Below are 13,959 nucleotides of genomic sequence, written 5' to 3'. Positions count from 1 at the left end.
TCCATGAATCTCCTTAACAATATAAGTGGATTTCAGCTTTGGTTAAAATATCGATGTGAATGGGAGAATTCACTATTCTATATCTACCTATTCTTATTTCTGAGAGCTCTGATTATTGGAGTCATATTTTTCCTCTGAAACGCTTTTCTTCACTTCCATACACTGTATCTATTTCTGCTCTCTTTAGTTACAAATAACTTTTGTATTTAAAAATAATATAGTTTGGCGAATAGAAGGCTGGCTTTCATAGTCTGGAGAAAGGATACTAAACTCACTGCCTCTAATTCTTTGTCCAACCTGAAGAAAATATTTGAGCCAGTGGAAGGATGTAAGAAATTTCCAAGTGAATATTACAGGCAGATAAAACAAGTTGCATAAGCACAGAAAGGTTGAAAAATACAAGTTGCTCAGAGAATACAAATACATAGAATACATAGTTACAGTATGTAAAGGAAAAAACCCTGTCTCCTTCCCATGTTTCTCCTTTACTCTCACACTACTACCGTACTCACAATACTTCTAAAACCAGATGTGTGTGGGTTTTCCCTACACTGAGCAATTCTGTGACACCAGCCTGGTGTCCTACAATTTAACTCAATCCTGACACTGTCAACCTGGAGACAGCACCTGGAGATAGCATCAGATCTCACAGGTTAAGGGCTCAGTCCCACAAGACTGCCCAGGTTACCTACAACTTCTGTCCAACATGGCTATAATTGGAGGTTCCCATGACACCCCCCCCCTTGGATTTGATTATTGGCTATAAAAACTCACAGAACTCAGGGAAACATGTTTACCAATTTATTAAAGGATATGATAAAGGATACAGATGAACAACCAGATGAACAGATACATAGGCAAGGTCTGGGAGTGCAGGAGCTTCTCTCCTGGTGGAGTTGGGGTGCATCATCCTTCTGGTATGTGGATGTGTTCATCAACCTGGAAGCTCTCCAGATCTCATACTCTTGAGATTTTATGGATGCTTCCTCATGTAGTCGTGATCAATTAACTCCATCTCCAGTCCCTCTCCCCTCTCTATAGAACGTGGGGAAGGGCTGAAAATTCCAAGCTTCTAATCAGGCTTCATCTTTCTGGCGACCAGCCCCCATCTAGGAGCCACCCAGAAGCCCACCAGAGTCCCCTCATTAGAATAAAAGATGCTCCTAGTGCTCTTATCACTTGGGAATTTACAGGGGTTTCAGGAGCCCTGTGTCAGGTACATGAGGCAGAGACCAATATATTTATTTACTATTTCATAGTAAGGTGGGTATGAAGACATGAAAAGTTAGTCAGGAAAAGTAATAATGCTAAATGCTAACCGTTTATTGAGTTATATTCTGGCTACTACTTAGTACTTTACATGTAATAACCTTCATTACAACCTTATTATTATCCTGTTTTACAGAGGGGGAAAAGGAGGCATGGTAGTGTTAGGGTAAGTGGCCTAATATTATACAGCTAATAAATGATGGAGATGGGCTCTGAATCCATGCAGTTTGTCTGCCCCTCATGAAATGGTCTTATAATGAGTGGCCTTTTTATTTTGAAGATTCTGGGACTTCTTAGGTAGAAAGTTGGAGACATTGGTAGGAAGATCCTCTTCTATCTATTCATCTTTGGCTTTCTCAAAGGAGTATCTGAGACAAGATAGGTGGTCCAAGTTCATGGAGGCAGAGTGGAGACCAGAGGACTGTTGCAATATTCTGATCTTCCACATATAACCTGGGGTTAGGAGGACAGACTTGCTGGTGGTTGGTGGACTAAGCTCAGATATTTCAAGTTGGGCAGAGACCTTCAGGGAGGAGATATCTTACCTTCCTTTCCAAGAGGAAAGGGAACTGAAGCTGTGAAAGGGAGAATGAGTACTGGTGGCAGTCAGTACTTGATGCCAGTTCTTCTTTTCTGCAAATGCATAGAGGAAAAAAATGACATTTTACAATTAAGCAGCCATTAGTTAAGTACTGCCAGGTTCTAAGTGGTTGTTTATAAATTCATCTGACCCTCACAGCAACCCTAGGGGACAGGCACAATTATTATTCTTATTTTACAAATGGCGCCATTAAAGCACAAATATATTATTATGTAACTTGCTTAGTGTTGTTTGTTTTCGGCAAATAAATGGAGGAGCGAGGCTGGAAAGAACTACAATAAAGTTGTCATTAAGTACAAAACAGCTGATTAAAAATCAGTACTTTTCAGCTACTGTGTAGCAGAAAGAACCCTGGATTTGAATCAGGATTTGGATTCAAGCCCCATCCCTGAGTGCTGTGTAAAGATTTGGGGTTGGTCACTCTGGGCAATTTTCTCGCCTACAAAATGCAGATAATAATACCTATCTCCTAGGGGTTTTGTAAGGATCTAGCGAAATAACTGTAAAAGCGCACTGTAATCTCTAAAATGTTAGACAAACGTGAGAAACTTTTCCTCCCGGCTCTGGATTCGTAAATTCGGGATACGGACTACCAATCCCAACAGGCAAATCCTCCGCCCTCCCTTCCCGGAAATCGGCGCAGGGCCTTCTGGGACTTGTAGTTTTATAGGGGATCTGGCCCGCCTTTCCCGTTTAGTAAGGGCGGTGCGGTGTGAGCCCCGGAAGTACTCGTCGCCTGAGAAGCGTTCTGGTTAGGAAGGAGAGGTCAGAGGTTGCGGGTGCAGAAGGCGTTCCTGCCGCTGGCCTAGTCGCTATGTAGCGGAGGGGTAGACACCCTCCGCCTCGTTCTGGAAGGTTCTTGGGTTCGCCTAGGGCAGTAGCCACAGGACTTCTAGTCCCCGGCTTCGGGTCCTTGCCGGCTGAGCGGAGCCGCCGCCGCCATGTTTGGCTGCTTGGTGGCGGGGAGGCTGGTGAGGATGGGGCCGGGTGGTCTCAGGGAGGGGGCAGGACGCCGAGGGCGAGGCCCCGGGAAGCGGAGGGTGCGTCGGTGCGCGGGGTGCAAGGAAACCCCCTCACGTCTAGTTGACTGCTGAGAGTGTGAGGGTGGTAGTGGCGCCCTGGGGTGTTCGCTCTTCTTTCCCCCCAGCGCTTTTCAGAGTAGCAGTCACACCATTAGCTGCCACTTGTCGAGTGTGCATATCCTAGGCAACGCACGTCTTTTGTCTATTCCTAGTCGTCTCGGCCATCTATGTAGCGCTTATTTGGCACTGCAAACTTAACCGTAACTCGTGAGATGGTGGTTCGCATTCTCATTTTGCAGTTGAGGAGCTTAAGCTCAGTTGGCAGTATAAATACTCGCCTGAGCTCATAAAGTGAGTTCGAGGTAAATGTGGTTTTTGAATCTAGTCTGTAGGGGCCTGTTTGTCGAAGATGAAGGTACTCGGGCAAAGTATAACTGCTGGGTCCTTTTGGAAGGGCCCTAATAAAAATATGCTTAACGTAATTGGAAATTGGCTGATAGAAACGCCTGAAATTTAAAGCGTGAGCGATATCTGTGATGACCCCAGAAGGAGGTGGGCAGCGAATTTCCTTATTGGTAAAAAGAGATTACCTTCTTTGATGAATTGTTAGGTAAATGAGTTAAGTACCTGACATTGTTCCAGAAGAAACTGGAGGGGTGAATATTGCTTGCCTCCGTAGAAGCCACTAAGAAATCCATTTCAGGACCTGATTCCTTTCACCTAGAATTCTTTCTCTTTATTTTTTTCTCCCTGCTTTATTAAGTGTTGCAGTCCCTTTGTTGAATTTTTTCATCAATTTTTGACAATGTAGTGTGTACACAGTTCTAAGGAACCACAGAGATAAATTGGAGATGGCTATCCTCAGAAGATTTATTGTCTGTCCCTTGGCCCCTTTGGGTGATGGTGGTAATTGATAATACTGGTGGGATAACTTTGTATCGCTTCTGCTCCGGATAGGAAGAATGAAAGGACCAGCGTGGGATTGAGTGTGGGACGAATTTCGTTAACGAATAACATTTAAAATGTGTGTGTTTTTCTAAAGACTAGAAAGGCCCTATGGAATCCGTGTTGTCAACTAATTTGGAAGGAATTTAGTTATAGCAATGCCTGTGTCTACTTACCTAACACCTAACCTACGTAATGGATATCCAGTAGGGGTTCCTTCATGACAAGATTTTCTTTGACGGTGTTTGACGTTTTAATTCTGGAGTATTTGAACATGTTAAATGAAGGGCATATAGACCTAGCGATGCCTCTACGTTTAACTACATTATTCTTTTACTAGAAAAATTCACCTAATCTAAAGTTATGGACTCGGTAAAAGATGTACCCTTTTTCCTAAGGTCGAGGATTATTGTCATAATACAGATTAACAGAATGTCTGGTGCCTTTGACAGAGTTGACATTTAAGAAATATTTATTTTACCTGATGATTATTTCAAGACTTGTAGATACCATGATTTTATGTGCCTTTTAAGAACAGGCATGCCAAAAACTGGTAAAATTGAATTTAATACTAGTATAGGCATTATGGTTTATGTTCTTTCTTCCTTTGTTTTATTCTCTGTATTTAAACCGGAGGGTTTAATAATTTGGGGGTTACAAATATATTTCAGTGAGTAGGCAAAATGACAAATAATGAATCTGCAGATAAAGAGGATTGACTGTAATAACGTCTGAATTGCTTATCCATTTTAATTACCCGAGGTTCTTTACCTTCAAACTAGAAGATAAAGCTTTGGTGGCATGGTGTTTTGAACAATCTTTCATTTTATAACATTCTGAAGCTGTAGCGATTTATTTATGTAAGTAAAATTCTTTCAGGGCACTTCTGAAATGATTTAATTTAGTTATGTTTTTGAAAGATTACATTCATTAAGTCATTTTAAGGCTAAATGTATATTTTTAGATTTTTCTATTAAAATAAGCACTCTTTTTGGTGTATTTGGTAATTCCATAATTAGAGTATCAGATTGATCCAGTGTTATACTTGATATAATGACTGTAATTGACTATATTTGGTAACAGAGCTTACAGCAATACTAAAAGGGCTATAGAAACTTCTCAAACTATTGAACTAAGGCGAGTTTCTTATATTCTAGGTGCAAACAGCTGCACAGCAAGTGGCAGAGGATAAGTTTGTTTTTGACTTGCCTGATTATGAAAATATCAACCATGTTGTGGTTTTTATGCTGGGAACAGTCCCATTTCCTGAGGGAATGGGAGGATCTGTCTACTTTTCATATCCTGATTCAAATGGAATGCCAGTATGGCAACTCCTAGGATTTGTCACAAATGGGAAACCAAGTGCCATCTTCAAAATTTCAGGTCTTAAATCTGGTAAGAATAATATATTAAAATAGTTTCATAATTAAACTTTTTTCTTAAATAGCATAACATAGAATGTGGCTTTTTTTTTTACTTTTCATTATATTTTTCCGATTGCTGAAGTAATATGTAACATTATTTAAAAAAAAAAAATCAGGGACTTCCCTGGCAGTCCAGTAGTTAAGACTCCATGCTTCCACTGCAGAGGGCACAGGTTCCATCCCTGGTTAGGGAACTAAGATCCTTCATGCTGTGAGCATGGCATGGCCAGAAAAAAAAAAAAAATCAGATGGTACTGACACATTTGAAAAATGGTAAGTGAAGAGACCTTAAACTCACACTCCCATCCATCCTCTGTCTCTGGAGAGAACCACTCACTGTGGTTTTCTTTGTATGCTATATACCTTTGTAAAGGGATTTTTCTGAATTAGTGGGTGTTTTAATAAAAATGAGGGGAATCTTCTCATAATTTGTAATATGCACATCAGTGTTTAAATAAACAGATAAACCAAGTAGACTTTATAGGAAATACAATGAGAGTCCTTTTTTTCTACGAAGATTTTTTTGAGCTCTTAGGTTTGATTACCCCTTCATTGTTCTTCTGTTGCTTGTACTGACATTGTAGGTGTTAGATCTTACAGGGACAATCCTTGCTTTGATGCTTGAGGTATTTTGTTTAGAAATTGAGAATGAAACTAGGTAGCATTTACTTCCATTGAATATCTGGTTCCTTTGAAAGTCTAGATAAAAACAGACATGAAAAGTCTTAGATTATAAATATGTATTCTCCTGGAAATAGTCTGTAAAGTCCAAGGCAAAGTTATATTTAGGTAACATTTTTATATATTTAACAAACATTTTGGTATCTACTATAATGATTAAGTTCTTGCCAGAGATCACTCATACTCTTACAAAGGAAGATAGTTCTATGGACCAGTATTCAGAAGGGTGAAAAGTAATTGTGGATGTTTGTACAAAGTGCTGAGAGAGAATAGGTAAGGGACAATTAACTCTTAAGTAGGTTGGGGAAAATTTCTGGGAGGAGATGATATTGGACCTTTTGAGAAGATAAGTAGGAGTTTGTCAGGCCTGTGAGAAGCCTATTGGGCATTCTTTTCTAGGTAGAGGTAATATGGGTATAATGATGAAAGTTTGAAATCGTGGTGTGCTCAGAATGGCACAAGGTATGGTGTATAGGATAGGCAGGTACAGATCATGAAAAGCTTATGTATCACACTGACTCATTTGAATTTAATAGGCTAGCAGTTTGTAGCATGCTTAGATCACAGACCTGTGATAGTGTCATAAAAAGTATGTGTAATATAGTATAAACGTAGTGTAAATACTAAAAAATTTGCATGTTACTCTGAAGCCCATCCATGTGTCCCTCCCCATAAAGAACTGTCCCTGTAGGTATAGAGGAGCCAGTGAACAATTTCAAGTAAGGGAATGATGTGATCAAATTTAATTTTGAACCCTTCTCTAGTCATCACGCAGCTTCAAAAATGACCAACTCATAACTGAATCACTTTGTTGTACACCTGAACAGTTAAAAAATAATTTATTATTGGATTGAACATTTAATCAGTGTTCAGATTTCCAGTGGTCTCAGAAGTCTTATGTTTATATATTTTAAAGTTTTAAAATATTTTCAGTCAGCATCTGAATAGTAAAGTCCCTACATTGCAATTAATTGGCTGATCTCTCAAGTATCTTTTATAAAAATCAAAGATTTAATGTATTCTGTCTCTATTTCCAGTAAATTATCTGGATTTAGAGGTTTGATCAGATTTCATTTGAATGCATTTTTAAAATTTTTTGGCAAGTTTACTATAGGCAATGGTGTGTTCTTTGATCAGGAAGTGTATTTTATATATATGTATACACACACACATAGTTATCTCTTTGGGAAATTAGCAGCCATTTATATGCAATGCTTAGATTCGCTAATTCAAAATGATGATATTCTAATTGTCATTTATTAGCTGTAAAGAGACTTGCTATGGGTAGCGTCATTATAAGGCAGGATAAATGCTTGATTATTAATATATCTGTTCAAAAAATGAGTTGATACCCTAACATACTCTGGAAGTAATAAGTTTTTTTTTAAAGAATTATTATATCATTGATGTGTGTGTGTGTATTTATTTATATTTGATGTGTTCTAACCATTTGTGTATCATCTGGATCCATTGGACCTAATTTTAATTTTTCAGTTTCTCTTTTAGGCAGATATTGATATTTCATGACTTTTATTCTTTCTAAAGAAATCCCCCAAAGAACAGAGAAAATTACGTTTTTTTTGTGACTAACAATTTTAATAGCTTTATTGAGTTATAATTTACATACAGTAATCTGCATATATTTAAAGTATACAGTTTGGTAATTTTTTTTTTTTTTTGGTAATTTTTGATATATGTATACACCTGTAAAATCATTACTGCAATCAAAATAATGAACATATCCATCATCCCTAAAAGTTTCCTAGTGCTCCTTTGTAATCCCCTCTCCTATCTCTTCCTCCACCCCAGGAAACTACTGATCTGCTTTCTGTCACTACAAAATAGTTTGCATTTTCTAGGGTTTTCTTTCACTCAGCATGATTACTTTTACAGTCATCCATGTTGTAGTATGACTCACTACAATAGTAATTCATTCCTATTTATTGCTGGGTAGTTGTGTGGTATACCATCATTTGTGTATCCATTCACCTGTTGGATGGACATTTGGATTGTTTCAGTTTTGGGCTCAAAAATAAAGCCGATGTGAACATTTGTGTATAAGTCGGTATGGACATATGGTTTCGTTTCTCTTAGATAAATATTTGAGAGTGGAATGTCTGGATCATAATGGTACTCCTGTGTTAAACTTTTTAAGAAACTGCCAAACTATTTTGCAACATGGTTGTTCCATTTTACATTTCAATCTGCAGTATATGAAAGTTCCACTTCCTCCCTGTCCTTGTCAACACATGGTCAGTTTTATGTGTTCTAATAGATGTATAGTGGTATCCCATTAGGTTTTAAATTTGCATTTTCCTAATGACTAATGATACTGAGCATTTTATTTTTTATTTATTTTTATTTTTTGTGGCGGGCCTCTCACTGTTGTGGCCTCTCCCGTTGCGGAGCACAGGCTCTGGACGTGCAGGCTCAGTGGCCAGGGCTCACAGGCCTAGCTGCTCCGCAGCATGTGGGATCTTCCCGGACTGGGGCATGAACCTGTGTCCCCTGCATCGGCAGGTGGACTCTCAACCACTGCGCCACCAGGGAAGCCCTGAGCATTTTATTTTTTGAAGTGCTTATTTGCTCTCTCTCTGTCTTCCTTGGTGAAGTATTTATTCAAATCTTTTGCCTTTTAAAAAAAATTGGGTTTTCTTATTGAGTTTATTTTATTTTATTGGCTGTGCTGGGTCTTCGTTGCTGCTTGCGGGCTTTGTCTAGTTGCTTCAAGCCAGGGCTACTCGTTGTTGTGGTGCATGAGCTTCTCATTGTGGTGGCTTCTCATTGTGGAGCACGGGCTCTAGGCCTCCGGGCTCAGTAGTTGCAGCACGTGGGCCCTAGAGCATGTGGGCTTCAGTAGTTGCAGTGTGTGGGCCCAGTAGTTGTGGCACGTGGGCCCTAGAGCACGTGGGCTTCAGTAGTTGCAGCACACGGGCTCCAGGGCAGACAGGCTTTAGTAGCTGTGGCTCGTGGGTTCTAGAGCACAGGCTCGGTAGTTGTGGCGTATGGGCTCAGTTGCTCCATGGCATGTGGTATCTTCCTGGACCAGGGATCGAACCCGTGTTCCCTGCATTGGCAGGCAGATTCTTAACCACTGTGCCACCAGGGAAGTCCCCTCTTACTGAGTTTCGAGAGTTCTCTATGTATTCTTTTTTTTTTTTTAAAGAAGATGTTGGGGGTAGGAATTAATTAATTAATTAATTTGTTTTGCTGTGTTGGGTCTTCGTTTCTGTGTGAGGGCTTTCTCTAGTTGTGGCAAGCGGGGGCCACTCTTCATCGCCGTGCACGGGCCTCTCACTATCGCGGCCTGTCTTGTTGCGGAGCACAGGTTCCAGACGTGCAGGCTCAGTAGTTGTGGCTCACAGGCCTAGTTGCTCCGCGGCATGTGGGATCCTCCCAGACCAGGGCTCGAATCCCTGTCCCCTGTATTATTAGCAGGCAGATTCTCAACCACTGCGCCACCAGGGAAGCCCCTCTATGTATTCTTGATACAAGTTATTTATAAGATATGTGATTTGACATGTTTTTCTAGTTTTTGGATTGTCTTTTCTCTTTATGGTGTCTTTTATAGAGCATATGTTTTTGTGTGGTTTTTTGTTTTGTTTTTTTGCAAACATCTTGTTTATTGATTTGTTCCCTTGCACCTTTTTAAAAATTATTTTATTGAAGTATAGTTGATTTACTTAGAGCATGTTTTTAATTTCTGTGAAGTTCAGTTTTTCAGTTTGTTTTTCTCTGGAGTGTGCTTTTAGTGTTGCGTCTAAGAAATTTTTACCTAACCCAAGGTTACAAAAGTGTTCTCCTAGATGTTTTTAGTTTTAGATTTTACATTTGTATCTGGGATCCAATTTGAATGAATTTTCGTATTTAGTGCAAGGTATGGATTGAAGTTCGAAATTTTTTTTTGCAAGGTGGATATCAAACTGTTCCAACACTATTTGTTAAAAAGAGGAAGTAATGACATATTTTTCTGCCTTCATCATCAAATATATTCACTTGATACTCACTTGGGAGCTCTCAAAGTACTCCATTTTAAAGTAAAACATAAAGTACATAAGTGAATATTTATATAGATGTTTACATGAATATATATTGACTTAAAAAGGAAAGAGAAATGGAAATAGATACTGTTATACAGTTTTTTAATCAAATTACTAGTTGGAAAGCGTGCTAGAAAATTAAATGGATACTGGTAGATATTAATAGTAATAAGCGATATAGGCGGAGGAGCAACTAACTTGGGACAAGAGAGAGAGATTTTTGGTTTGGGCGTGAGGAACCTTTGGAACATGATAGCAATGCCTTAAACGTAAAGTGGTGGGTTTTATTTGTATAGCAATAGGCTAGTAGCCAGCCAACTATTAACCTTTGCATAGTTGGAAAGTGCAGGCTGATTTTGTACTCAGACTCATATGCATCGATTAAGGTTAATATTGGCCACCATCTAGTATACCAGGACCCACTGGTTGTTTTTGGAGACATACTAGTTAAATTGTCAATTTAATTGTCCTTACCTTACCTTACCTTCTCGTCTCTCTTTGCTCTAGCTTTGCCAACATTTTGAGTTGGGAAAGGGGTGCAACATCTCTTTTTCATTTATGATCATCAGTATATTCCCTGAAGGAGATGCCTTGGAAATAGTGAAAAGTGCTTTCTTCTGTCATTTTTGCACTGCCTTTGGCTCTGTTTTCCCTTTTCTCTTGTGACACCCAAAAGGTTGGGGGCAGTGGGCATAACATTCTGAGATCATAAAAACCCAGACATTTTCTTACTGTGTTATCTCATCCAATCTGGAGAAAATTCAGCAATCAAAAATGAGTTAATACAATTGCTCTAACCAAAACTTTAACAATAATAATTACTCAGTGACATTTTCTGTTGTGGAGTTAGCTAAAACAGTCTAAAATCCAGTCCCAGAGTAATACTTAATCCATTATGGGAAAATGGATTTATTTCCATTATGATAAAAGTAATTCTTTTATTCTCCTGCCTTTTAAAAAATAAATTATTTCTCAACATTTCCATTATAACATGGCTTTTGATAGCTTTATCTATGAAAACAAAATGAAATTTCAAGGCAGTATTTTTAATGAGTAAAGCACAATGCTTTATTAAAGGAAAAACAGCTTAAAATATTTAGAGACTTATTATCAACATTAAACAAATGATAAAATGCTGTTAAAATGTTTTGGTTGGTTCTTTCCTAGTGTGTTTGGAAAATGTGCTTTTCAGATGTTTAAAGTATTAGAATTCTTAATTTATACAGAAAAGATTAGACTTTTTATTCATATTAGGGAATTTTGTATTATTGAAATATAAGAATAGGTGGACTTGTAATGGATTTATATTCTTGAACCTTTGAGATGCCCTTTATAAGTTTTATTACATTGAGCAAACCTAGCTAACTAGCACATCAGGGTGGAAGAGAGGCTTGCTGAAGTAACTTCAGGCAGTTGTGATTGAACTGAGAATTTATTAAGTAAGAAATCTAGAAGAATTTTATGGGAGTAGGGAGGGTAGAAGGTTAGGTGAAGTGAAGCAAATTTCATGTTAAACTTTGGCAGTGTTTGTGGTTTTCTGCTGGTTGATGAACAGATTTCTTAATTTTGCACAGAAAGGTTTTGGTCAGAGAAGGTCAGGACTGCTCTGTTGAGAGAATTGCAGTTGGTAGGACATCTTAAAACAAGTTACTGTGAGTTTTATTTTGTTTGAGAGAAGATTCTTTGTAGCTCTTGGGTTCTGAAAAGGAGTTATACGATGAGTAGACTTTTTGGCTGATGATGGAACAGTCTCGGGTGATGGTTGAGAATTAGGATAGGACTAAACTTGAAAATATAGAAGGGAGGGTTTGATGTTAAGAAACAAGAAGAAACTTCCCTTCTTGCTTCCTTCCTCCATGGGATCTAGAAATCCTTAAAAAAAGTAAATAAATAAAAGGCACAAGCTTAGGAGATACATTTGGTGGTTAGAGACTTGGGGAAGTTTAAATGAGTCTCTTGCAATTTTTATCTTTAGATGCTGTGCTTGGTGTTTAGTGTGGAAGAGACATTTAATCAAAAACTTAGTAAAAATCATGAAATACTGGGAGTATTATATAAAGAGATTCTTTGCTTTACAGAAATTGTATGCAAACTCAAATTAGCACATAAAAGGGAATATTAACAAAATTAAAATTTGTTTGTATGGAACTTATATTTTAAAAAGTGGGTAACTATATGTCTTTTGCTATATCATGATTTTTAAGTTGTCTGTTTGTGAATGCTTGGGAAATATACTAGAAATTATTGTAGACATTTCCACTAAACAAGTTACAGAAGAAAAAAGTACTTATGTAAAGAATTTGTTGTATATCAACTTCATTCTTAGCACATACATTTCAAATTGATGACTGCTTCCATTTAGGGTCTTCATATCTCTGTGTGAATATTAAGATCACTCCAAGACAGTATTCAAAGGAAGCAGGTTACTGAGCTGAGATAATTGAAAGTGGCTCTATAGAAGATTAGACTGGAGCATGAACTTGAAGTATGAATAGGTTTGGATGGGATGGAAGTGGGAGGATGGGAATTGCATTTGGAAATCATCAGTCATGAAAGTAGTAGTATACACTGCACCTTCAAGTGACAGTGAGGAGGAGACTTTTAAAGGTAGCTTGATAGACCTATTTGGGACCTGTGGGACGAGGGGTAAGGTTTAAAGGTAAAGTGGAGCTGTTGTGTGCTGGTTATGCTATGGGGGGTTTACATTTTTTTCTAGGCAAGTGTTTGAGCAAGAGAATGATATTCAGCCAGGTGGTTTGTGACCACCTAGAGGGGTGGGATAGGGAGGGTGGGAGGGAGGGAGACGCAAGAGGGAAGAGATATGGGGACATAATGTATATGTATAACTGATTCACTTTGTTATAAAGCAGAAACTAACACACCATTGTAAAGCAGTTATACACCAATAAAGATGTTAAAAAAGAAAAAAAATGATGTTTTAGTAAAATCATTGTCTAGGATGGGTTAGAGGATTTTGTTGAGATTAGAGCCAGAGCAGCCAATTAGGAAGATTTTATAATGTTTGAAGGATGAAGGAAAAGGTAACGTTGAATATCTGCTCATGCAATGCATTGTACTAGGCTTTCATGTGTATTATCTATTTAATCTTTATTATTAGCTTCTGGTTTTCAAGAGACTGGATGTCAGAGAAATATTTTGCTAGCATTTGGTGTTGTCATACAATTGATTTTTGTATATTGACTTTGTATCCTGGAGGATGAAGGAAAGGGTAACACATTGAATATCTTGCTAAACTCCCTTATGATTAGTTCTAGTTGCATCCTAGAATTTTCTATATAGATGATCGTAACATCTATGAAAAAGACTTTCATAGATTGCAAAGACTTTGTTTCCAATCTTTTGCCAAATTTTATGCCTTTTATTTCTTTTTATTTCCTTACTGCATTACCCAGACCTTTGAGCATCATGTTGAATAGAAGTAGTAAGGGTGCAGTGAGGCAAGAAAAAGAAAAGAAACATAATTGTTCTTCTCTCTTCCTCTGTTTTATGAGTGTCTAAGATTGAAAATGAATTGACCCTTTCATCAATGTGAAATACCCTTTATTATGGTAATGCTTCTGTCTTGAAGTCTGTCCAAAATTTATATAGCTTCTCCAGCATTCTTTTTCTCCAGTGTTCACATGCTATATTTTTCCTGTATTTTTACTTTGAGATAAATCTATGTATCTCTTGTAAACAGTGTATAGTTAGGTGCTGCCTTTTTTTTTGACCTCTGTCTCTGCCTTTTAAATGAGGTGGTTAGACCATTAATGTTTAATGTTACTGATATGGTTAGGTTTAAGTTTTTATCTTGGGGTTTTTTTTTCCTTTTTTTTCTGCCTTCTTTTGGATCGAGTATTTTTAAAATCCATATTTCTTCTATTGGGTTTTTACTTTTACCTTTGCATTTTTTTTAGTGGTTCCTCTATGGATTATTATATGAATCATTAACTTTTTACACTGTATCATGAATTAAT

The 13,959-nt window shown here is 37.8% G+C and overlaps 1 protein-coding gene across 2 annotated transcripts in view; it reads left to right on the top strand.

The window, feature by feature from the left end:
* Positions 1-2,592: 2,592 nt before the first annotated feature.
* HIKESHI (heat shock protein nuclear import factor hikeshi) overlaps positions 2,593-13,959 on the top strand; it is a 29,511-nt gene continuing 18,144 nt past the window's right edge. The window contains exons 1-2 of one of the 2 annotated variants that reach the window (XM_059068527.2): positions 2,593-2,841; positions 4,995-5,232. In XM_059068527.2, the coding sequence (XP_058924510.1) occupies positions 2,812-2,841; positions 4,995-5,232 (268 nt within the window). In that variant the 5' untranslated portion in view covers positions 2,593-2,811. The remainder of the gene's footprint in view (positions 2,842-4,994; positions 5,233-13,959) is intronic. The other variant, XM_067038320.1, reaches the window with a different exon arrangement.

Source organism: Kogia breviceps, chromosome 7, assembly GCF_026419965.1.
Source record: "Kogia breviceps isolate mKogBre1 chromosome 7, mKogBre1 haplotype 1, whole genome shotgun sequence".
NCBI classification, from domain to species: Eukaryota; Metazoa; Chordata; class Mammalia; order Artiodactyla; family Physeteridae; genus Kogia; species Kogia breviceps.
The sequence above is the reverse complement of the archived record's forward strand: the minus strand, read 5'-3'. Positions and strand labels throughout refer to the sequence as shown.